Raw genomic sequence first — 22,620 nt, 5'->3', positions numbered from 1 at the left:
AGTAACTGAAGTAAGGATGGGAGACTGAAGGTGCTGGGGAAGACATCCAGGCTTTAGCTACAGGGCATGCACGCAGAATCACAAAACAAAGGCCAGTCAGAGAAATCAGAGCTTCGTCAGAATTAATGGGGTTGTTTCTACATGCCCACCCTATCTGCCAGTGTAAAACCTGCCAGTGAAAAAAAGGAAAGCTACAGATGGGTCGGGAGAATTATTGGTGAAATTATTTGTGATAATTTTTGCTAATAATATGCCCAAAATCCTGGAGCAAGACTTCAAGTTAAGCAACTCATTCCGTGTAAGTAGACTTACAGAAGGGAACCATAAAGCTTATGGAAGGGAACTGTCAAGCTAATCCACAGCTAAAACAGAGTAGAGACGAATTGCAGGAGCTTGTTTAGTTTGCACAACTGTGAGCTTTAACCACTGCTGAGCTCCTAGTACAAAAGTCTGAACCAACAAATTTCACCACCCTGGGAGCTGATGGAGAAGAAGAAAGAACTTAGGAGCACATAAAAGATGTGTCCCTAAGTGTATGAGCTCCATTATGTATGAGCACCTTCAAAGAGCCAACAGAGTCAATGATTTTAATGAAAGCATCAGATTTTATGACTCGCAGTAAGTGATCACCATAACTCACACTCACATCTCCTGCCTGTAGAGGAGATCCTCCTTGCATCTACAAAGATGCAAGAAGAAAAGAGGCAAAGAAGGGGTAAAAAAAACCCCATCTCACATTTGGGATGCTTAATTCCAGCCTTGAAGGCTGATCAGCCCACTTAACAGCTGTGCTCTTCAGAAGCAGTTGTTCCACAGCTATTCAGAGAGAAAGACAAGTTTTGTACATGGTTGTTAACGCAGAGAACAGCATAAACACACAAATGAACTCAGCTTTGCAGTGTTGTAATGGCTGATGAGGGAAGCCAAGGATCCTTCCACACTGTCAGCCTTCATTTCCAGAGACATACCTTTGGGGGTGATGGTAATGCTGCTCTTGTCATCTCTGGACTCACACAAGTACTCTCCCTCATCCTCAGCCCGGATCCCTGTTATTGTCAGGGTTCTTCTGACACCTTCATCATCAATCTGGAAACATTTGCTGGGTTTGATCTCAACTGCATTCCTGCGCCACACCACCTTCCCTTTGACACGGCTCCCTTCCTCTTCCTCTAAGCCACATAAACAGCTGCTTAGTGCTCCCAAAGCGAATGCTCACCAGTTGTTTCCAACTTGAAGGTCATCTTCTGGCCAGCAGCCTCGCAGATGTATTCTCCAGCATCTTTCTTCTCCAGCTGCTCCACAACCAGACGCCGTGTTTTGCCCACAGATTCCATTCTGAACTTTCTGGAGGAGGCAAGCAGTCTTCCATCCTTGTACCATTTTACTTCGCTTGGATCCTGTGCTACTTCACAGCTGAGGGAGGCACTTGCTGCCAGGGCAGCACTCACCTCTTTCTGCACCTTCTCCTGGTTTATAAACACAGGTTTTGGCTCTGAGGGAAGAAAAGAAAAAGTATTGACTGAGGGACTGAAATGAGACCATCTTGCAGGTCTGTATGTACAGCTTGGAACAGGTTTAGGTTACCACTTGTGCCCAAACTAATAACCTTCACTAGAGAATATCAGCTCTTCTGTTGAAACTAAGTGTTAAATCTAGGCAAGAAAGAACCTAGGAGCTGAAGAAACCAAGAGGGTCCAAATACGCCTAGTATTTGAAATGTAGGAGAACAGATAAACCCTAAATAAATGGGCTTCCACTTCTATTAAATGGTTTGCCCTACAAAAGGCTATAGAAGTGCAGAATATTTCTGACGCACTTACATCATGGACTTCTCTAGTGCTAGCCAGCTTCTAACAGCAGCCCAATTTTGAAGAAGCTTCCTATGCTTGTTTGGGTCCCAGGAAAGATCCCAGGGTCCTGATGTTGATACCAAGACAGAGGCTCCAAGGATGAATGCAGGACTAGCAGGTGTGAGGGGGACTGACATTGCCTTTTATTTGCAGTGGAGACATGGAAGACCACTCATTCAGATCATTCGTGCAAGCATATTCAGGCATACCCAGCTCAGGTGACTGGAAAGGCTCCTGCTCCCCAGCAGTCATGGCAAACCCTTCCAGGACCTGTCCCCTATCTCCTTCCTCCCCGCTGTCACTCTGTGAAGCCTTCTGCTGCCATCCCTTTCCCTTCCTTCATGACTTTCTCCTCAATGCTGTCTGAATTCTGAGTGGCAGCAGCTGCCCAGGAGGGTAAGTTCAGCTCAAGTTGCTGTGCTGCTGACCGTTGCAGTACGTGCAATCCCAGGATTCACACCACAGCTCTACCACCAGCACTGCAGTCCACTGAAGGCCAGGGAGCAGGGCAGCAAGCCAATGCAAGAATGCAGTTGACACAATCTACATTTGATCTCCCTGCTTGTATTGACTGTAGAAGCATCATTCTCTCCACCCATCTCCAACAGCCCCTGTTTTGACTGATGATTTTCAGGGGAGGTTCAAGTTGGATGTTAAGAAAAACTTCTCCTGAAGAGGAATGGTGATGTGGTGGCACAGCTTTGCAGGGAGCTGGTGGGGTCACCATCCCTGGAAGTGTTCAATAACCATGGAGATGTGGCACTGAGGGATGTGGGCAGTGTGCATGGTGGGATGGGTTGAGGCTGGATGTGGGGATCTTTGTGGTCTTTTCCGACCGCAATGATTTGATGAAGATCAGAAGGCTTGCTTATTAGCAAGACAACAAACATGGCCTAGACCAACCAGGTGATGCAAACCTTCTCACAAATGCAATGGAGCTTTGGCCCACTTCAAGTAAGGATTTCAGCGTGCACCACAAATACTGAGATAATGAGATGGCAGAATCAGCCCTTTTTACTCTAGTTTTCTATAGGTTTCCAAGGTGTGCAGCACTTGTTTCTTTTAAGCAAGAAGGTCTAATCTGCATTCCGTAACACTCAACACTGAGCACCTAATATTCAACATGTCCTTAAAATAGGATTGTTCTGTGCTACCATTGGAACCCTGGGGTAGAGGAACCCTGAAAAGCTTTCTGAGTGCAATGGGAAGAGGATCAATTAAGACTCAGGACTCCATTCCACTTTGGGCGAAGCTAGTAAGATGAGGATTCCTGTAGTGAAAGAGCCAACCACTCCAAGAGTACTCATAATCCCTCCTGACTTTCACACCACATCATTTTGCAGTGAGGGCTGGACTGGCACGTCATGTTACAGTGGTACACATGAGAAATACAGCAACGGTAGCTAGGCAAGCACTCTCCACGTATGGCAGAGGAGGAGGTATTACATTACCCTGTGCAGCCATGAGGTCACCCGTTCTGAAAGAGAACAGAAAACCTTTGGTTTCTGAGGCAAACAGCTAATAATAGCCCTCAGCTAGCAAAATTCAAGTGTAAAAGCACTACATTTCTGGGTTTTCTCCCTACACCTCTGCAATAAGACGTGGGCTGGCTTTGGCTGCTAAGGATTAACTTGGTTGATTCCAGCTGTTGCCAGGGTCTTTCTGTCATCGTTCATATTTCATTTTCTCTGACAGATACCTCCCAAATCTACCCTGTCTGTAATCACAGAATCACACAGAATCACAGAATTACCCGGGTTGGAAGGGACCTCAAGGATCATGTAATTCCAACCCCCCTGCCTAGCAGGGCCACCAAACATACACATTTACTAGATCCACTCTTTGCTGAAACTGCCAATTTCCTGAGCCAAAAGCATGAGCTATACAACTCACGGAACAGATCCAAAGGCCCCAGAATAACATCCACGTGGTGTGGGAACAGTGAGAGCTGATAGTTTAGAGTCTACACCACAGGCAGCAGCAAAACTGTCTACTACAGGAGCAGAGATATATTGCACACCAGGGACTGAAGGAGCAGAATGCCCCAAGACGGAGAGAGCAAAGACTGCAACCTTTACAAGGGAACAGAACGCAAGCTATGCCCTGCAAGGACACCAGGTCTGTGTGAGCAGAAAGGCAGTAGACTCCCAGTACAGTTGCTCCTCCACAGAGCTGATCAAATGCCAAACCTTGACCAGGATTAAGCTCCAATGTGTTCACTGCCATAAGAAAGAACAGGAGAAAACAGATTCCCTGTCCTGATCAGCTCAGAATACAAGACGAGAACTGTAAAGTTAACAGAGAACAAGTTGACTTATGAGCAAAAACCAGTAGAGTGCAGCTAGAAATAAAACAGAAGACAAACCCTCGTCATCAGCCAGCTCACTAATGGTCACTCAGAATGCAGCTGATGTGCCCATGGCTATCTGGAGTCTAAGTTAAAATTTACCGGATCTTGTGCAAAATATAGTGACACCAGAGCAATCTCTACTGCAGCTGGAGTGAGAGATCTGCCTCCGTGCTAAACTCTCAGACTAATGAGAAACGTACAATTAGAAAGGTATCAATGGATTCACGACTGATCATTACATTTACAGAACATGGAACGAATGGTCGTCAACGTGGGATTCAACAAACCAAAGGCAAGTGCAATGCCTCTGACTAAAAGTTCTTAGGACACTGACAACCAAACCTTCTCAGTGCAGCCACAGTAGAGATCTGTAACTACTACTGCTGAAATATCAACTGGCAGAGCAGTGTTGCAAATTGTACAAATCACAGTTGGACATCCATGGACAGCTGATGATAAAAGTAATTGTAGGGGAAGAGCTGGATGAAATATTGTTAAAAACAAACAATCATTTTAGCTGCATGTTTGTAAGAATTTATTTTCATCCTCCCCAAAACAGTTTCATGGCAGAATCAAGAGGACACGTTCACACAGACGTTTCCACAGCCAGACTATGGAATAATCAAAGAATATCAACCAAAATGTGTTTCCTACCAGTTACATGCATCCTGAAGGTGAGTTTCTGGCCAGCAGCCTCGCAGCTGTACTCCCCTGTATCTTTCTTCTCCACCTGGCTCACCACCAGCCGACGCTGTTTGCCCTCTGGCTCCACCTTGAACTTCTTGCACCAGGTGATCAGTTTCCCCTCCTTGTACCACTTCACCTCCGTCTTCTCCTGGGCCACCTCGCAGCTCAGCGTGGCATTTTCTGTTGGTGCAGCCTTCACCTCCTTGTCTACCTTGTCCTTGTTTGTAAACACGTCTTCTTTCTCTGCAGGGACATCACAACAGTCACACCGTTTTGCTGTAGTCTGCTGCAGAGCTTACTACAGCTCCCCGTTTTCACTATACTTGCCCTTCACATTGAGCATTCTGATGCCTCATTAAGACAGGAAAATACTTTCCCCTCTATTTTGCTTTGGGAAATATCACTTCATATCATATCATATCACATCATATCATATCAGAAAGCTTAACATTTCGCAGTCTGATAGCATATTTGGACATGAGATTTAGAACACCTGCACGCACTGTTGAACCTCCTCCCTTCTCTTTTTTTCTTCTCATGTCTCTCTACATTTCCAGTAAATCAGAAGGGAACGGCCCTCTAGAACAGGCTGCCCAAGGAGACTGTGGATGCTCCATCCCTGCAGGCATTCAAGGCCAGGCTGGATGTGGTTCTGGGCAGCCTGGGCTGCTGCTTGGCAACCCTACACATAGGAAGAAGGGGGTTGGAAACTGGATGAGCACTGTGGGCCTTTGCAACCCAGGCCATTTATCAGTCTGATTATTGGCATTTTCCAGCTCATTGTGTCATTCAAATTTTGTAACCAGATCTCTTCAAACACCTCCCCTTTTCGCACTCCTTGCATGCCTGGTGTACAATGGGAAAACATGTTGATGACTTCAGTTCTTCATGGCATCAATTTCTGTTTTAGCATGAGGCAAGTCATCCTTAACAGACCATAGAAGCAAGCGATGAAATCGCTAACTACTGTGACATACCAGGTACCACATCTGACTGCTGTGGAACAGAACAAGCACATATGGGACAGTACACAATTCAACATCAACTCAGCAATGACTGACATCACTCCCATAGAAATTCTGAAACAGAGCTGTGAAAACTGAAAAGTAAAACATTCAGCATTTTCATTGGCATTTTGGTAAAGTTGCTGTAATAAAGTAATAATAATGTAATGTAATGTAATAATGCAATAACTTCCTCCATTTTACAGCCAGAGAATACTGCCCTCTGAACAACGAGGAACAAGATTTGTGGTGCTCTGTTAAACTTTTTCCAGCTCTACAGCATCTTTCAAAAGGCAATGGGACCATTAGGCTGCATTCCTATGTACCATCCCACCTGACCCCGTGTTCTAGGGAACTCCACAACTCCAACAGAAGATATTATCATATTTAAATGCCTTTTGGCTTACCCCTACAGTAACTTTCTCCATGATTTTTAGTGCAACTTTTTCACCAGTAAGAAGATGCCGCCCGAGTTTTACCTTTGCAAAACCACCTATAATTCAAAACACAGGTGCTAAAAGTTGAGTGTGAATTCTTCTCTAATATAATATTACAGGTAAAGCAGAGTACCTAGCATACGCTGTGTGTAATGCTTTAATTAGAGGAAGAGGTAATCAGCACCATCAATTTCCAACTGGTTTCAAAAATCCAATTTCATGTTTATACAAATGAAACCTGACTTAGAGAACTGACAGGAGCTGTCAATCTATTCTCAGATTAATTCTAGAGTGCTGAGACAGACTGTTAGGCGTGCTGTTTCTGTACAAAGATGACACTTACCCGTTCCAACTGTTTCATGGAATTCCTAGTACTTGAGAATTTCCTCGTAGTCACTGACAGACATCCTGAATGTGCAAGAACTGAAGATCCTCCAAGCACGTGCAATGAGGAAGTGCCAGCAGTGTTCACATCCTACTTAGGACATATTCTTAGAGGCAGAAGGGACACTCGTGGCAGATCCAGCAATGCTCATCTTCTCACCAACGTGCATCCCCCTCTCACCCAGCAACAACAAAACACAGTGCATGAAGCTGGCTTCACTTAGGTTAACAATATGGAACATCCCTCAGGGCTTTGTGCCACAGAGCAGTAGCAGGGCTGGACTACAGCTTTAGGAAGCAGTGGAAGCCTTTCCCTGTATGGTTACAGTGTCCCTGCACACACCCCACAGCCAGAGCGTTGCAAGCTGAGCTGCCTTGATGTTTCTTGCATTCATCCCAATCTCTGCGAATGAAGACTCAGAATTCAATCAAGGCGTTGATTGAGCACAGTCGTGCCTTTATTCAATAGAAGAAAGGAGGGGGCGTGAGGTCTAAAGGAAAGATGGGACTCATCCTCTCTTGTCTCATGAGAGTGGCTCAGAGACCGTGCTGTTGCCTGGAGCCTGGGACTGGTGGTTTGATTCTATGCCCCCCTCCGAGATGCTCGGCTTCTCCTCAGTGTCGCTGACCTGAGCCTGCATGGAGGTGTTGCTTTCTGGGCGCTCGGGCACTGCTTGGGCTGGGCTGTCCTCAAAAGGCTCTGGGTCACAGTCCCGGCTGGTGCCTGTGGTGTCTGGCAGGCTCAGGTCAGCAGCTTCAGGAGGGATGGGGTGAATGAGAGCTTGCACGATGATGATGTTCTTCTCTCCGTCACTGCTGTCATATTGAAGGCTGTCATTTGAACTGAAGCATCCTGTGCTTCCCATGAGCTCTCCATTGAGGGAAGCACAGGATGCGGCATCATCAAATGCCTTGTGTCCTCGGGTTACAGAAGGGCTGGAGTCACCTAGGAAGGAGTAGATGCACAGTGGTTAGTGTTGAACATTCGCAAGTTGAATCATGAAGCTGTGTTGCTGACAAGCAGTGTTTTGAAAGCTGGATTTGCACCCTTACCTTCCAGGACAAAGACTTCAACTTCGGAGGGCTCCCTGGCGCTGCTCTGCAGTTGGTGTTCGGCCACAGGGGATGGTGTGCCCAGGCAGAAACAGGAACACCAACTGCCAGCTGGTGACTCTGCCCTCTTACTGGGAGAACTTTGTCTGGAGAGAGAAAACAGAGCATGCTGTCAGTCGTGGTGCAGAGTGAGGGAAGAGCTGCAACGAGCCCTTGCCAACAGTTCCCTATTCCTGGCACTGCCTGCTTTCTTCTGAAACACAGCTTAGAAACACGCTCTGTTTCGAACAGCAGGGGATGCTTCCATTCCTACAGCTCAGCCCTCAAGTCCTGTTGGCTAAATTCCTCCCAACCATGTCAATCAAGATGCAGAGCATGTGAGCAAAGGCTCCACAGCCGGACAGGACAGGAGCTGGCAGGCTCATATATATATAACAAGCAAAAAATAAACCAATAAAACCCACCAAACCAATGATGATAGGAGCTGGAAAAAGAATTCCTCTTTACCTTTCAGATAGAAAATCAATGACGGTATGGAATCTGCCCAGTACAGCTGCGGGGCCTTCCTCAACCACGATGTCGCTGCTCCGTGTCGTGGTGGGAGAGCTGCTCTGGCCGCTTCTCTGGGCCTGTGCCTCCTGCACGGTGAGCAGCTTTGTGGCAGGAGGCACCCACACAGACTTCGGCCCGGCCAGAGAACAGTGCCCTGCAAGGGAAAACCACAGGTAAGACGGAGGATCAGAAAGCAGCAGCACTGCCATCACAGTTCTGCATTTCTCTCAGACTTGCTTATCCGAGCCACTGGAAGAAGAGGATCTCAAAATAACCATGTGCTCAGGGGTATGCTCATGGCAAATGACAGCCATAATTAAGAGCAGCTCTTGGTATCAAAACAGGCAAACAAAAACCCTATAAAAACTAGGGGACAGGGTTCTCAGACAGCTTTGCTGCCACATTTCAATTAAGCTTCACCTGCTTGCAAAACATCTTAACGGCAGTGACGGTTTTCTCAATGTAAGGTTTGGGATTGGACACTTTGAGGATCCAGCAACGGGGCACCATATTCTAATCTAAGCCCAGAAGCCTGTTGTCTCCTCAACAGTTAGAGCATTTTCAAAGGTCTTCGAGAAGACCTGGATTGGATCAATGTGTCAGATCAACATCAAGCTAATGGAGGAAGGCGCTCACCCTCTCCCACGGCTGGTGTGGACTTCGAGCAGAAGAGGACATCTGCGTGGGTGATGAGGAATTCCACCACAGCTGACTGGGTCTGCAGCTCCATGCAGGCAGCTTCTCCACTTGTGCAGGTAGATGGGCTCTGCTGGGGTCTGAAGAAAAGGCAGATCTTACAAGTCATTTCCCCAAGTCTGAAATTCTGTAGCCAAAAACTGTCAAATTGGGCTCTAAAGGCTTCCACAGTGGGCAAACAGCGATGCCACTGACAAAATTCTCCTGGATGATCAGGGACATAGAAGTCCCAGTTAAACAAGTGAGTACAAACTGTCATCTAGAAATTGTGCCCCTGGGGCTGGGGGAGAGTAGAAGTAAGCAGCATGTTGAAATGGAAAAAGAAGTTTACCTTAAGAGGTTTGGAGCCCACACTATCGCTAAGTTCTTAGCGTCCATGTTGGTGACGGAGCAGTTCGCAGCCAGAGATGTCAGATGTCTCATCAAGTATTCCAGCGTCCTGGAAAACAAGAGAGGCAGATGTTCAGCACCAGAAAGCAAGCCGTGCTGCAGTGCACTTCAGAATAGCATCATCGCCCTCTGAAAGGCAGCAGGGCTGAGCTCAGCAGACCGAGCGCAGCACTGACCTGTAGTGAGGAGCGGGCAGCTGCTGGATGGCGTCCTGCATTCTGTGCACCCGCTCCTCCTCTGTGGCAGCGCAAACAGCGTCCTGGAAAAAGGCAGGAAGGGATTCAGACACCAGTCGGGCTGGAGAGCTGCACCAGGTTTGGGAACAATGGGGACAGCGCGCTGATGGTCAGCACCGAGGCAGACTCGATGCCTTCCAAGAGGCATCAGGGGAACACAGCAGCACGAAGCCTGTGCCACCAAGGACAAGCAGTGCAAGCTCTGGGGGGCTTTACTGCCTGATTGTGCAGTGCAGCTCCTTGCAGCAGGCATTCATCTCCAAGTCCACTTTGCTATTAACCCCATTCTACCAATAGTTGGGGAACATGCATCATGGGGCTAACAGAAAGAAGACCTCAGAGCTGGGGCACTGCTGCAACCACTAGCCAGGACACCCAGGGAACAGGTACGTGTCATTTCCAAGACATTGCCCTGAGCTTACCGAGAACTTGTCATACAGCTGGTCGGTCAGGAGAGGGTTTGGGAGCTCCCTGAAGTACAACTTGCACAGGGAGCTCACGCTGTGAAGTTCTCGGACGCTGAGCTCGGGAACCTGCTCCGTATCGAATTCATGGCTGCAGAGAAGGACACAGAATTGGGCAGAGGGCTTTGAGAAAACAAGTCAAAAGCCACATAGAATACAGCTAAGAAAAGAAATGGGTTCCTCTGAACACCCTCAGCATGACATGTGCCCCTACTGACAGCTGTGTCAGTCACAGCACTCTTACCGTAGTCGCTGGATCCTCGACGCCACGCCGGACAGGCGGTATATCCCCTGGACTACGCCATGCTGCTCAATGAATTCTGAGCAGCTCTGGAGGACCTGGGGGACTACAGAACAAGAGCCAGCGGTTAGCTCAGCTTCTTACTCAAGTCCTGGTTCAGGCCGTGACCTTCGCATATCCCATCCACTAAGCCCCGCTGAGCTAACGCTTGCTTCCTCCTTAGAGGAGAAAGCTGGCAGAGACAGCTGTGAAGAAACTGCACAGAGATGTGTTCTTGGCTTTCCAGAAATGCTACAACCTATCAACAGCCTGGAGAAAGTAATTCTGGCAAAGCCACAGACACTGCAAGTTCCATCACAGCTCCCTCAAGAATTGAGGAACCCAATCTCACGACCAGAAGAGCTAGGAAAAGGATGCAGGATGCTCTCTGTGGCCAGAAGGCTTCCTACGTTTTCAGGCTGAAAAAATTGCTGGCTATGATCTCCCTTTCATCTTTAGATGCCCAATGGAGGAAGATCTCAGGAATGGACTGTTCCTTACCATCACGCCCAGAGCGCAGAAGGTGCTCTCCCAGGTCACACCCAAACACCCCTTCCTTCGTTGGCTCCGGCTCCGTCGCTCTCCTGGTGCGGGCCTTCACCAAGGAACGAAGGAAGGTACTGAGCTTGCCCCGTTTCTTCGGCACTGTGCAACAAAACAAAGAAACCAGTTCATTTCAGGCTTGGATCGGTTGGACGAGGCCTAGCATAATGCATTCGACCGAGTACGTAACAACGGGAAGAACATTAACAACAAGGACACGCAAGAATTGTTTTCCCCATCCCTGCAACTGCCCAAGGCCAGGTCAGAAGGGGCCCCGGACAGCCTGCTCTCATCTCCAGCTAAATGCGCAGGCTGGCGATCCAGACTGAGGCACGGGACTTGGAGCCTGAGGATCCTTTAGACCCCTTCCAATCCCAAGCCATTCAAGGAGGATTCTGCGACTTCCCCATGCCCAAGAATAAACACAGTGGGACTGGGCCAGATCTCTGCGTGTTCCGATGGAGCTTAATGCAGTCCTCTTGCTAAGCTTGCTCAACTCAGGTATTAACAAAACCCCTGAAAGCCACGTTCTAACCCCATTTTATTAATCCGCATTGTCAAATATAAAATACGTACCAGGCTTTGGCAAGGAATTGACGAGGGACTCAGGAATTTTTCCGCTGATGAGTTCCACGCACTCACCAGGGAAAAACCCAACCTGTAAAAAGAACAAAAAGACAGATGGGCATTAGCCCGAGCCCAGAGCCAAAGGGAAGGTCCTATGACACCAACACAGGGCAACTGTTTGCATCCAGAAGCCATCCTGTGCAGGCAGAGCAGCTCCAACCTGAGATTCTTGACTCTACTCAAGTTGAGCTCTCTAGTCGGAAACATGTGCCTACCTCAAAGCCACGCTTGCCTCTCCACCAGGGGCTCAGCTCCTTTGGTGGCATTGCAATAATGCTCACCATGTCTCCAACCTGCAAGAGATTGAAACATCAATCCCAGCTTCAGCACAGCTGGCAGGAAAGCACATCTCAAATAACTGCCTGATTCTGTGCTGCAGAATATCCTCAAGCTTGACAGCAAGGGAGACATCCTGAAGGAGTCTGAGAGTATTCCTGAGGCGTTCACACCCTACACTACTCTCCCATGCATGACAACAAGGAACTCCTGGAACTGCTTACCTCCAGGGAGAGCTCATCCGGCCCCTGGGCGACGTGGCTCTTAATAACATGGGCTGCCGCAATCGCTGGAACATTAAGAGATGACACCACATGCTCCAGCTGCGGCTTCCGCATGTTATCAGCCTGCAAAACAGAGCACAGGCCGTGGTCAGGAGCTGAGGACAAACCAGGAGGATTTCAAAGTGAGGAGCACATCTGCAGAGAAAGCTGCAGCAAATGCGCTCCGTCCTTATCAGGAGCACTTCAGAAGGAGCGGCACGTCTCATCACAGTTATTTCCCATCCTGGCGTGCATTGCCAGGCCATGCAAAGATACATCTCTCTCAACCCAGACTAATCAGCAATGGCACTGGCGCAGACAGCTGGCCAGGCCCTTTTTGGCCCATTCTTTCCTGCAGGAGAGTACATCTGCAGCTCCTTCTAATGGCTCAACACAGGGAACAAAGACAAGCCAGAGCTTCATACTGTACCTCCGTCGCCGCCACCTCAGGCTCACGGCTGATCTCACTGCATGCAGCACCCATCACAGAAAGTGTGAACAGCTAGAACAGAGCAGAAACACACTTCTGTTTTCTCTATTCACACAGCACAGTATGGACAGAATTCTTCAGAGCTACCCGCGCATACCCTGCGGCAAAACCATGCGGGGGGACAAAACATGGCACGTACCTGGCAGTGAGATCACCTCAAGCTATCTGCAGCAGTTCCTTGTCGCTTTGCTCAGATGGAATGAGAGCTAAAGCTGCACCGAGGCAGTGGGCGGAGGGTGAGGAGAGGAGAGAGAAAAAGAGCAGGTCAGTGAGCAGGGCTAAGACAGTCATGGAATAAAGCACACAGCACAACCGTCCCATCCTCTTGCTGCAAGACATGCTGAGTCTCAGGCTACGTGATGCCTGTCCACCCAGCAACTTTACAATGCTTCCACTACTGAACAAAGACAATGGAAGAAGCACGGGACAGGTGCCAACTTTACTGATACCCCCTTTGGAACGAGTGTACCAGGGGAAAATTACATCTGATGGTCAAGAGTAAGCAATACGGTGCTGTGAGCTCCGATAGCCAGCAGTTCTCAACACCTCACTGCCCACCCATCCATCCCACACCAGCTCAGCTTACCTACAAGCTGCTGCACACGATGGTGTGAAGAAAAAAACACTAAAGGAACTAACTAACGGCACTAACTAACTAAATGCACTAACTAACTAACGGCACTAACTAACGGCACTAACTAACAAACAGAACTAACTAACAAACAGAACTAACTAACAAACAGAACTAACTAACTAACAGAACTAACTAACTAATGGTACTAAAGGCACAAGAACAACAACAACACCAACCACTCCGACCACTAGCTCACCCACAAAGGAACACAGAACGCACCGCTCCTCCCCTCATTCCAGCCGCTTATGACATCACCAACGGCCAACAGCCTGGTCCACCATGACCCCCCACAAGGCGGGGAGCCAAGACCACGTGGTCACATCTGATTCCAACACGGCACCACAACATTCCAGGACTCAGTGTGGGCTTGGAATTCTATCCTGGTGTGGCAGCGCAATGGGAGGTGTTAGGGCACAGCTGAAGAGCTGACAGACACTGGACATTTCCAAAGGAGGGTGCCAGATTAACTCTCAGCATTCTTTTGCGGGGCTCTTAGGAATGCTTCAAACCCATTTTCACTGCCTAGCTCATTTCTAGAAAGTCCAGTTGAGAAATGCTCACTTTGTCTGGGGAACGCCTCTATGCATCATGAATGAAAAATAAAATAAAATGTGCACGCGACCCTATGAAACTTACCTCTCTGCTCTTGCTGTCAGCCAGACACCTCAGATGAGCATGACGTGTCCCTGCTCCTGAATGAAGATCCACCCAAGTCTGTGTTCCTCTCTGCTCCATCTCTGGCTCTAAAAGAAACACAGACAGAGATGATTACAAGATCCTTTGTGCAGACGAAAGACAAGGGTGCACACGAATTCTGTTTAGCAAGAAATACTACAGTCCCAATGGACTGCGGTGGTAGTACTTGAATCCTCCTTTGGGGCTGGAGCTCAACAGGTCAACACATCAGAAATAACACAAAGTGCATCTGGAAGACGTGTCTCAAAGCCCAGAAAATCCAACACGGGAGGGGGCTGGACAGTGGACCACAAGTGTCCATTTCCATTGCAGCTCCCTGCAGAGAACAGCACCAATCAGCAGGCGTGAATCAATTCATTCACAAGCTGCACAATGACTCTGTTCTTTACATGATAAAGAAACACACAGAGATTCCTGACCAAAAAGTTGGGAGTTAATAACGACCAAAGAGGTTCCTGTTCCTACGCCTCATCCTCTCACCCCAACTCCTGGATGATGCCCACAGGCTTCAAGTCAGCTCTCAAATCCATTGAACTCCAGTCACAGAACTCCATCAAAAAGGATGTCACACATGTGACACTTACATACATTTTGCATCAGAAACAGTGATGCCAGCAGGAGCAGAGAGGTGACTGTCCCCCTGTACTCAGCACTGGTGAGGCCACAACTCGAATTCTGTTTCCAGTTTGTGGCCTCTCACTGCAAAAAAGACACTGAGGCATTGGAACGTGTTCAAAGAAGGGCAACAAAGCTGGTGAGGGGTCTGGAGCACAATGGGGCCATATGAGGAGAGGCTGCGGGAGCTGGGAATGTCCAGCCTGGAGAAGAGGTGGCTCAGGGGAGACCTCATTGCTCTCTATAACTTCCTGAAGGGAGGTTGCAGTGAGCTGGGGGTCGACCTCTTCTCTCATGTCATTACTGACAGAACTAGAGGGAATGGTTTCAAGCTGCGGCAGGGGAGGTTCAGGCTGGACATTAGGAAATATTACTTCATAAAGGGTGGCCAGGCACTGGAATGGACTGCCCAGGGAGGTGGTGGAGTCACCCACCCTGGGGGTGTTCAAGGAACGTCTGCAGAAATCCCTGCTGAAATCCTGACCTCTGCCACAGGTGGCTGAGTGACACAAAAGCTGTGTCCTTGGTTCCCGGCCTTACCTTCCCATGCTGTTCATCTTGCTCTGCAGCTCCTGTTCTGAATAGTCTTCTTATGTTCCCACGTGATGTACCCTGAAATACATCATTTAGTGAGTCTGAACAAAACATAAGACATTATCATCAAATCAGCTCTTCAGTGTGCACATTGATGAAACTTGGTGAAATACAACTTTAGGAAAAGGTAATTTGAAAATCTAAATATTCTTATCAGAATCTCTGCTATTAGTTACCGGTCCAATGTTCTGATTTGATGATGATTCTCTCAGAGCTGTTTTGTCACTCCCCACCTCAAATGCACTTCAAGTGCTTTAGGAGCATCACTGGAATTTTGAATAAACTCAATATATTTTAGCGAAGCTGCTACAGCTGCACAACTGAAGTACTTTGGAGGTGCACAACTAAAGTACCTTGGAAAAAAAGTAATCTGTAATGAATGCTGAACAGTGTTATTTAATTATAATCCAGGTAATTAAATTAACTAAACCAAGGAAATCACCTCCCAGTCAGTCAGCTTCCAACCGGGAAATCGCTTCTCTGCCAAGCAGATGCAACCGACACAAGCTCCTACATCACTCTAGGGCCCCACTGAGTCTTCCCAAGGGGTCTCCAAAGGCTTCCCTGTTGACTTCTGGGAACCTGGGAACACTCAGATGGAAGCCAGTGCCCCCTAATGTGCCCCACAGGTTTCTCGGAGCCCTGCAATTAGCTCTACAGACATCCAGACATGCCCCAGAGCAAGTATGTGTGCTGTAGGGAGCCCAAGAGACATTCCAGAGCACCCAAGTACTCCTCAGTGCGCTCAAGGGTTCTTCACCTGTCTCTAAATATGCCCTATTGGACTTCGTTTTCTCTTCTGGAGCCCTCCTTGGTTATCAGCTTTGCTTTCTCATGCCATTTATCTCACTCCACAGCTTTTGCTCAGAATATTCTTTCTTGCATTCCCACATTCCAACAGAATCACAGAATTGTAGGGGTTGGAAGGGACCTCTAGAGATCATCGAGTCCAACCCCCCTGCCAATGCAGGCTCCCTACACCACGTTGCACAGGTAGGTGTTCAGGCGGGTCTTGAATATCTCCAGAGAAGGAGACTCCACCACCTCCCTGGGCAGCCTGTTCCAGTGCTCCGTCACCCTCACCATAAAGAAGTTATAGTGCACATTCATGTGGAACTTCCTATGCACAAGTTTCACCCCATTACCCCTAGTCCTGTCCCCACGCACTACTGAAAAGAGACCAGCCGTGCCACTATGGCCCCCACACCTCAGGTATTTATAAACCTGGATCAAATCCCCTCTCAGCGCCGCCAACGACAACCCTCTGCACTCTGCCAGTCAGACAGTTCTTGACCCAATTCACTGTACACTCATCTATCCCATACTTCCTCAGCTTTGTTATAAGGATGTCATGGGGGACAATATCAAAAACCTTTCTGAAATCAAGGTAGACTACATCTACCACTCTCCCCCCATCCACCCAGCCAGTGACATCTTCATAAAAGGCCACCAGGTTGGTCGAGCACGACCTCCCCTTGGTGAACCCATTCTGAGGACTCCTGATAACCTCCTTTTCTCCCAGTTGTCTGGAGATGGCAACCAGCACAATCTGTTCCATCACATTCCCTGGGACAGAGGTGAGGCTGACTGGCCTATAATTACCTGGGTCATCTTTCTTGCCCTTTTTGAAGACCGGAGTGACACTGGTCGTCCTCCAGTCTTCAGGCACCTCCCCAGTTCTCAAAGACCTCTGGAAGATTACAGAGAGCGGCTCAGCAATGACCTTTACCAGCTCTCTCAGCACCCGTGGATGCAACCCATCAGGTCCAATGGATTTATGGACCTTAATGTTTCCTAGGCACTCACGGACCACCTCTTCCCTGACTAAAGGGAAACCTCCCATTCTCCAGACTCTCTCATTAACCTCCAGGATCTGGGATTTCTGAAGGAGAGCCTTTTCACTAAAGACAATAGCAAAGAAGGCATTCAGTATTTCCGCCTTCTCGGCATACTCTATTACCAGAACACCTTCCTCCCCCCCTTGTTTTTTGTTTATTAGCAAACTATTAACATACTACAAAATAACAGCACTCATAACACAAGTAATATCATCATGCCAGCATCCCGACCACCTGCTATAGAGATTTCTCCTTCATTTAGTGCAACACTTCAAACACTGCAAAGAAACAAAGCAAGTGCAGAAACAGGACACCACTTCCCTCAGGATTTTACATTCTCATTCATGTCTGACAGATGGAGGCCCTGACAACAAGAGCTGTGTCTGTCCATAACAAGGACTCACCTCTGCAGGTGCAGGGGCAGCTCTCAGAGAAGCATTCTTCATTTCTGCTTTCTTCTCTTTTGGTCTTTTGACTGGGAGATGGTGTCAATCTGCCTGAGGGAAGGGAGGCCCCTTCAGAGGGATCCAGATAAGCCGGATCAACCTCACTGGGCTGAGGTGAATGGGATGTGGTACACCCAGGCCAAGTGCCGGGTCTTGCAGTTTGGCCACAATAACCCCATGCAGCGCTATAGGCTTGGGGCTGAGTGGCTGCAGGGCTGTGCAGAGGACAAGGACCTGGGGGTGTTGGTCGATGCTCAGCTGAACATGAGCCAACAGTGTGCCCAGGTGGCCAAGAAGGCCAACGGCATCCTGGCCTGTATAAGAAATAGTGTGGCCAGCAGGAGCAGAGAGGTAATCATCCCCTTGGACTCAACACTGGGGAGGCTGCGCCTCAAGTCTTATGTTCAGTTTTGGGCTCCTCGCTACAAGAAAGTCATTGAGACACTGGAACTTGTACATGGAAGTCTGTCCCTTGAGCAGCTCCCATTCATCATCAGCTCCCATTCTGAACCCCATTGTGCAAAACAGCAAAACTTCTACTGCAAATGGCTGCAGTCACCAAAGCTCAGCCCACGATCCAGGTATCAGCCTTCTCCCTTCTGTTTTCCATCTTAGCCCATAGTTTTGCTCCCAAAAATGGAACTGCACTCCAACAGTCAAAACACAAACTAATACATCACTTTCACTGCTCCTTCCTGCACCCCCAAATTAATGGTTACCTGACATCCCCTACAGCACAGCACCTGCTCACAAGTAACATTCAAACTCTATTCTTTCATACTTCTTGATAGAGGACAGTAAAAACTCCCTTCTGCATGGCGGTAAGGACAGTCTGTCCCCATCACATCCCTCTGTGTGCTGAAAGCTGCCATTGGATCTCTTGCAGCCTGCTGCCTGCTGCTCACAAACACAGGGAACTGCACCACACTGATTCTAAAGAGAGAAAGGAAGAAATGCTGGTGGGAATGGGCACCCAAGGATTGCAGAGATGCTCCAGATTGTGCCAGAGATGGAATCTCAGAGTGCTGGGACACGATTGATCACTAAGGAAAACACTTGGAAGCTCATTCAATCTGCAGAAGCTGTAATTACTGGGCACAGTCAGCTTTCCTATGGCTCAGCTGGAGTAGGAGGGTGCTCTCACACATCTGCTCAGGGGCTTCAGCTGAGACACTTGCACAATGCTGGGATCATTCTGATGGAAACTATGTCTTCAGATACCATGGTTAAATCCATCCAAAATGATCAAGCGGAGCCTTAGCTCTTGAACAGCACTTCTTCCCCACCCTTCACTACTCCAAGCAGCTCCAACAAACTTCTCAGAAGAAATCCAGGCCAGCACAGACCTGGCAGACCAGAACCAAGTGCAGCTGGTGGGACGGTAGTGCCCACTCCTTGCTTCCACCCTGCTCCAGCAGGTTAAGGAGTCTGAGCCTCACTGGCCTTTGACAGCTCAAGACTTTCAGCACCTCATGCCAACATTTCTCACTAAGATACACCTCAGGCATTGAATTCTCTTCTCACTACCTCCTCCCAGTCCTGCCCTAGGAACAGAAACCATTCAGATTCTACAGCAAACTACAGCATCTGCACTGCAAGAGCACACTGAACCACCTGCAACAATGAAACATGGTTTTGGAGAGTGGGTTTGAAAACACACCTTTAGACAGCTGTCTCCCTGTAGCCAAAAGGAAACCAAGTAGCAAAAGAAGAGTCCAGCCTGAAACATGCCCATGCTACTAGCCCAGGTTTTTCACAGTCAATGCAGAATCCATCCTGCTCTTGAGGTAACAAATGAACAGTGGGTCTCCCTTTGCTCCACCCCTTCTCCTTCAAAGCCAGAAAAAGAAAGAATAAACAAGCAGAAGAAACCCAGACGTACCTTTCCACATACAGAGCAGAAAGTGGAACAGCAGTTGTCTCCTTCCTGAGACATGGTGGGGAGCATCCCAGAGGATGCCCAAGTTCTTTGCTTCTCTCCACAGGGACTTCAAGCACTCTTGGCAAGAGCTGCTTTGGTTCTTTCTTCAACTGCTTCCATCACCAGAATCTCCTTTGGAAAAGGAACACTAAAGAAAGAATCAGCAAATGAAAAAGAATGAGCAATAACCACTTTACCAGCTTTCTTCTGACATGCAATTTAGACTCTCAACTCTGGCAAGGTCTTAAAATCAGCTGGTTACAAGAACTGTCCCACAATATATCCAGCTTCTGTACAGCTGCCGTTATTTCTGACAGCGAGTGTAATCACAGAATCATAGAATGGCCCGGGTTGGAAGGGACCTCAAGGATCATGAAGATCAATCACCTCCCTGTCCCTGCTGGCCATCCCCTCTTCTGATGGAGCCCAGGGGACCATTTGCTCTCTGAGCTGCAAGAGCACGCTGATGGCTCACGTTCTGTTTTTCATCCACCAGGACCCCCAGGTCCTTCTCTGCGGGGCTTCTCTTAAGGACTGCTCCTCCCAGTCTGTAGAAATGCCTGGGATTCCTCCAGCCCAAGTGCAAAACCTTGCACTTTGCTGTGTTGAACCTCATTAGATTCACCTAGGCCAACCTCTCGGTTGAGCTCCCTCTGAATGGCATCCCTTCCTTCCACTGCATCAGCCCCACCACTCAGCAAACAGCAGAGGGTGCACTCCATTGCATCATTGGTGTCACTGATAACCATGTAAAAAAGCACTGGTCCCAAGACAGACTCCTGGGTGACACCACTTGTTATCGGCCTCCACCTGGACATCGAACCATGAATCACCACCCTCTGTCTGTGGCCTTTCAACCAATCCCTTATCCACCAGCTGGTCCACCTGTCAAATCCACATCCCTCCAGTTCAGAGATAAGGATGTGGTGGAGGGCCACGTCAAAGATCTTGCTCAAGTCCAGGTCAATGAAATCTGTTACTTTCCTTTTGTCCACAAATGCCGTCACTCCATCATAGAAGGCCACCAGATTGGTTAGGCATGGCCTTCCCCTGCTAAAGCCACGCTGGCTGTCTTAGATCACATGCTCGTTCCCTATGTGATCAAGCATGTCTTTGAGGTGGATCTGTTCTTCAGCATTTTCATCACAGTTACACATTTGAATCAAATAATTGGTGTTCCTGTCATGAAGAAAACCTCTTTGTCTTCTACTCCTGCTGCACTTCTGTGCTTTCACCAGAAGCAAAGGGAGAGGCCACCTCCTAGATCCAAATTTTAAGAAACCAACACCCAATAGGTGTCAGCTGAAGTAAAATAGCAGAGAAATTAAGATGACTCTTCTGCATCCAGCTTGGATCACTCCCTCACTCAGGCAAACCACCATCAGATCAAGGAGATGCTGCCTTCAGCTTAGAGACTGTATGGGAAATCACAGCTTGAACCTCTGATTAATCAGCTGAGGCAAGTGTTGGGTCAGCTGCGGGAGCACAGGTGAGAGTAATCTAGCTGTGCTCCCAGAAGTGGTGGACCTCAATTCCACCTCCTCTTAGACCTCATTTAAAGGCTGACCACCACTGAGGCAGCATCTCTTGGAGACTGCTCCCCAGTTTAGACTGCTTCAGCTTTCCAGTCAAGGTATTGATATTGGTGACTTTCCCTTTGCTAACAACCTTTGACTATTTACCACTATCTTGGTTAACATCTTTATATTAGCCACCCTTACAGAGACCATAAGGGTTTGGGCTTCCAAACTCTCAGCAAGCATTTGGATCAGCCAGCTTCCTGCTGGGGAGCCCCCTGCATCACTGCTGCCTCCTCTGGTACCGTACCCGCAGATGCTCCAGAGCTCATTAGCATGGACTTCCTTCCTCCCCTCAGCAGCTGCTCCTGCACTCACCTTCATTCCTACTCAGATACCGGCCACTTCCAGCACCAGCTGACCTGCAAGACACAGAAAGGAAAGGTGGGAGTCATGCAAACGCACAAGCCCAAGGCTGCGTCACCACCACGTATGGCAGCCTCGGGAAGTCAGCTGCAACTACAGCCTTTGTCAGAATGGAAACAGGCACCGTCAATTAAGTGTGACCTCTGAACTCATTGCCACCATCAGAAATAGGCACTGAAATCGCTCACTTCACTGCAGCTGGTTATCTCCAAATTCTTTTGCTTTTGGGAAATGATGGACATGGAATTGAAGGACACCAGAAAATTGACACCTACTTCATTGTAGGTGGTTAAGCTTGGAAGCAGGACTTGAGCAAGTAAAGCTTCTCAGCTCCTTGTAAGGCACTAAGTGATGGGATGATTTCCCATCCCTGCAGAAATCCTGACCTCTGCCACAGGTGGCTGAGTGACACAAAAGCTGTGTCCTTGGTTCCCAACCTTACCTTCTCATGCCGTTCATCTTGCTCTGCAGCTCCTGCTCTGAATAGTCTTCTTATGTTCCCATGTGACAGGCAGAAAATGAAGACACAACCCCTACCACCAAGGTCAGCTCTGCAGGACACGTTACCGGAGGAGCACTTGGCTACTCATGCAACGTGAGCAGAGCAAGGAAGATTGTTGCATGTTGCACTTCTTCATTTCCTGGCTCAGAAATTAAATTTTCTACCAAGAACATGGAAAACAAACAAACAAACAACAACAACAACAACAAACAAACAAACCCAAACCTGACATAAAGCAGACGCGATTGTTACTATGAAATTCTGGGGGACAAGGGATTTAACCTCTCTATGAAGAAGCTGACTGCAAAGGACTAAGAACAGCCATGATCACATTGAGAACTTGCGGGTAAAATTCGGGACTGAACCAATAAGGGGTTTCTGGAGGTGAGGGTCTGCTCCAGGCCGCCTGGTCAAGGGAGCCTGTTGATGGGCCCTGCTTACTGCAGCTACCAGAAGCACCGCGCTCACTGACTATCAACTTGATGGGGGATTCCAGTCAGGCTGGGAAATCAGCATGGCTGGCTGCAAGCTGTCTGAGAGACTGCTGGAGTGCACTGGGAATAACTTTGTGGGCCAAGCATTAAGCACACCAAGCAGAAGGGAAGCATTACTGGACATGCTGCACAGCAGGGGTTAAGACTGGCGGTGGTCAGGGCTGTAGTGACCATGTCCTCCTAGAGTTCCTCATCTCAAGGAATGCGGGCCTGGCAAAAAGCGAAGTCAGGACCCGGAGCTTCAGGAGAGTCAGCTGCAGGCTGTTCAAGGAATTCTTGGACGAGAAACACTGGAAAACTGTTCTTAGGGGCAAAGGGTTCAAACATCCCTTTGTGTGCACCTGTGTGCAACCCA

General features: G+C 48.4%; 2 protein-coding genes and 1 long non-coding RNA gene across 4 annotated transcripts; all 3 read right to left on the bottom strand.

The window, feature by feature from the left end:
* Positions 1 to 5,741: 5,741 nt before the first annotated feature.
* On the bottom strand, positions 5,742 to 9,510 carry LOC146753399 (rho GTPase-activating protein 32-like). The gene is made up of 7 exons (XM_085529351.1): positions 9,345 to 9,510; positions 8,954 to 9,093; positions 8,273 to 8,471; positions 7,766 to 7,911; positions 6,672 to 7,658; positions 6,299 to 6,384; positions 5,742 to 5,813 (listed from the first exon to the last, which is right to left on the bottom strand). Exons 1-5 carry the CDS (start codon positions 9,434 to 9,436, stop codon positions 7,237 to 7,239), a joined length of 999 nt encoding a protein of 332 aa, XP_085385477.1. The 5' UTR covers positions 9,437 to 9,510; the 3' UTR covers positions 5,742 to 5,813; positions 6,299 to 6,384; positions 6,672 to 7,236.
* Positions 9,510 to 12,199, bottom strand: LOC146753398 (rho GTPase-activating protein 32-like). The gene is made up of 7 exons (XM_085528797.1): positions 12,054 to 12,199; positions 11,769 to 11,846; positions 11,503 to 11,584; positions 10,885 to 11,028; positions 10,348 to 10,450; positions 10,062 to 10,194; positions 9,510 to 9,662 (listed from the first exon to the last, which is right to left on the bottom strand). The coding sequence occupies exons 1-7, from the start codon at positions 12,165 to 12,167 to the stop codon at positions 9,555 to 9,557; spliced, it is 762 nt and encodes a 253-aa protein (XP_085384923.1). The 5' UTR covers positions 12,168 to 12,199; the 3' UTR covers positions 9,510 to 9,554.
* Positions 12,200 to 12,397: 198 nt separating this feature from the next.
* On the bottom strand, positions 12,398 to 19,512 carry LOC146753397 (uncharacterized). 2 transcript variants are annotated; one of them, XR_014939942.1, is made up of 5 exons: positions 19,288 to 19,512; positions 15,068 to 15,139; positions 13,853 to 14,228; positions 12,722 to 12,794; positions 12,398 to 12,594 (listed from the first exon to the last, which is right to left on the bottom strand). It is a non-coding gene; the product is annotated as an uncharacterized LOC146753397 (long non-coding RNA). The 2 variants fall into 2 exon arrangements; XR_014939943.1 differs by having other exon boundaries at positions 13,853 to 13,959.
* Positions 19,513 to 22,620: the final 3,108 nt, after the last annotated feature.

The sequence above is a fragment of the Coturnix japonica genome, chromosome Z (genome assembly GCF_054131305.1).
Source record: "Coturnix japonica strain WE chromosome Z, WE-NBRP24, whole genome shotgun sequence".
Classification (NCBI taxonomy): domain Eukaryota; kingdom Metazoa; phylum Chordata; class Aves; order Galliformes; family Phasianidae; genus Coturnix; species Coturnix japonica.
This window is presented reverse-complemented; position numbering and strand designations above follow the sequence as displayed.

Coding starts and splice junctions, on each gene's coding strand:
- LOC146753399 (XM_085529351.1), bottom strand. CDS start 9,436: ATGAGACATCTGACATCTCTGGCTGCGAACTGCTCCGTCACCAACATG. Junction 8,472..8,953: donor CACACCAGCCGTGGGAGAGG/GTGAGCGCCTTC, acceptor TTTCCCTTGCAG/GGCACTGTTCTCTGGCCGGG. Junction 7,912..8,272: donor ATTGATTTTCTATCTGAAAG/GTAAAGAGGAAT, acceptor TTCTCTCTCCAG/ACAAAGTTCTCCCAGTAAGA.
- LOC146753398 (XM_085528797.1), bottom strand. CDS start 12,167: ATGCGGAAGCCGCAGCTGGAGCATGTGGTGTCATCTCTTAATGTTCCA. Junction 10,451..10,884: donor TCTGCGCTCTGGGCGTGATG/GTAAGGAACAGT, acceptor CTTGTTCTGTAG/TCCCCCAGGTCCTCCAGAGC. Junction 10,195..10,347: donor TCGAGGATCCAGCGACTACG/GTAAGAGTGCTG, acceptor CCTTCTCTGCAG/CCATGAATTCGATACGGAGC.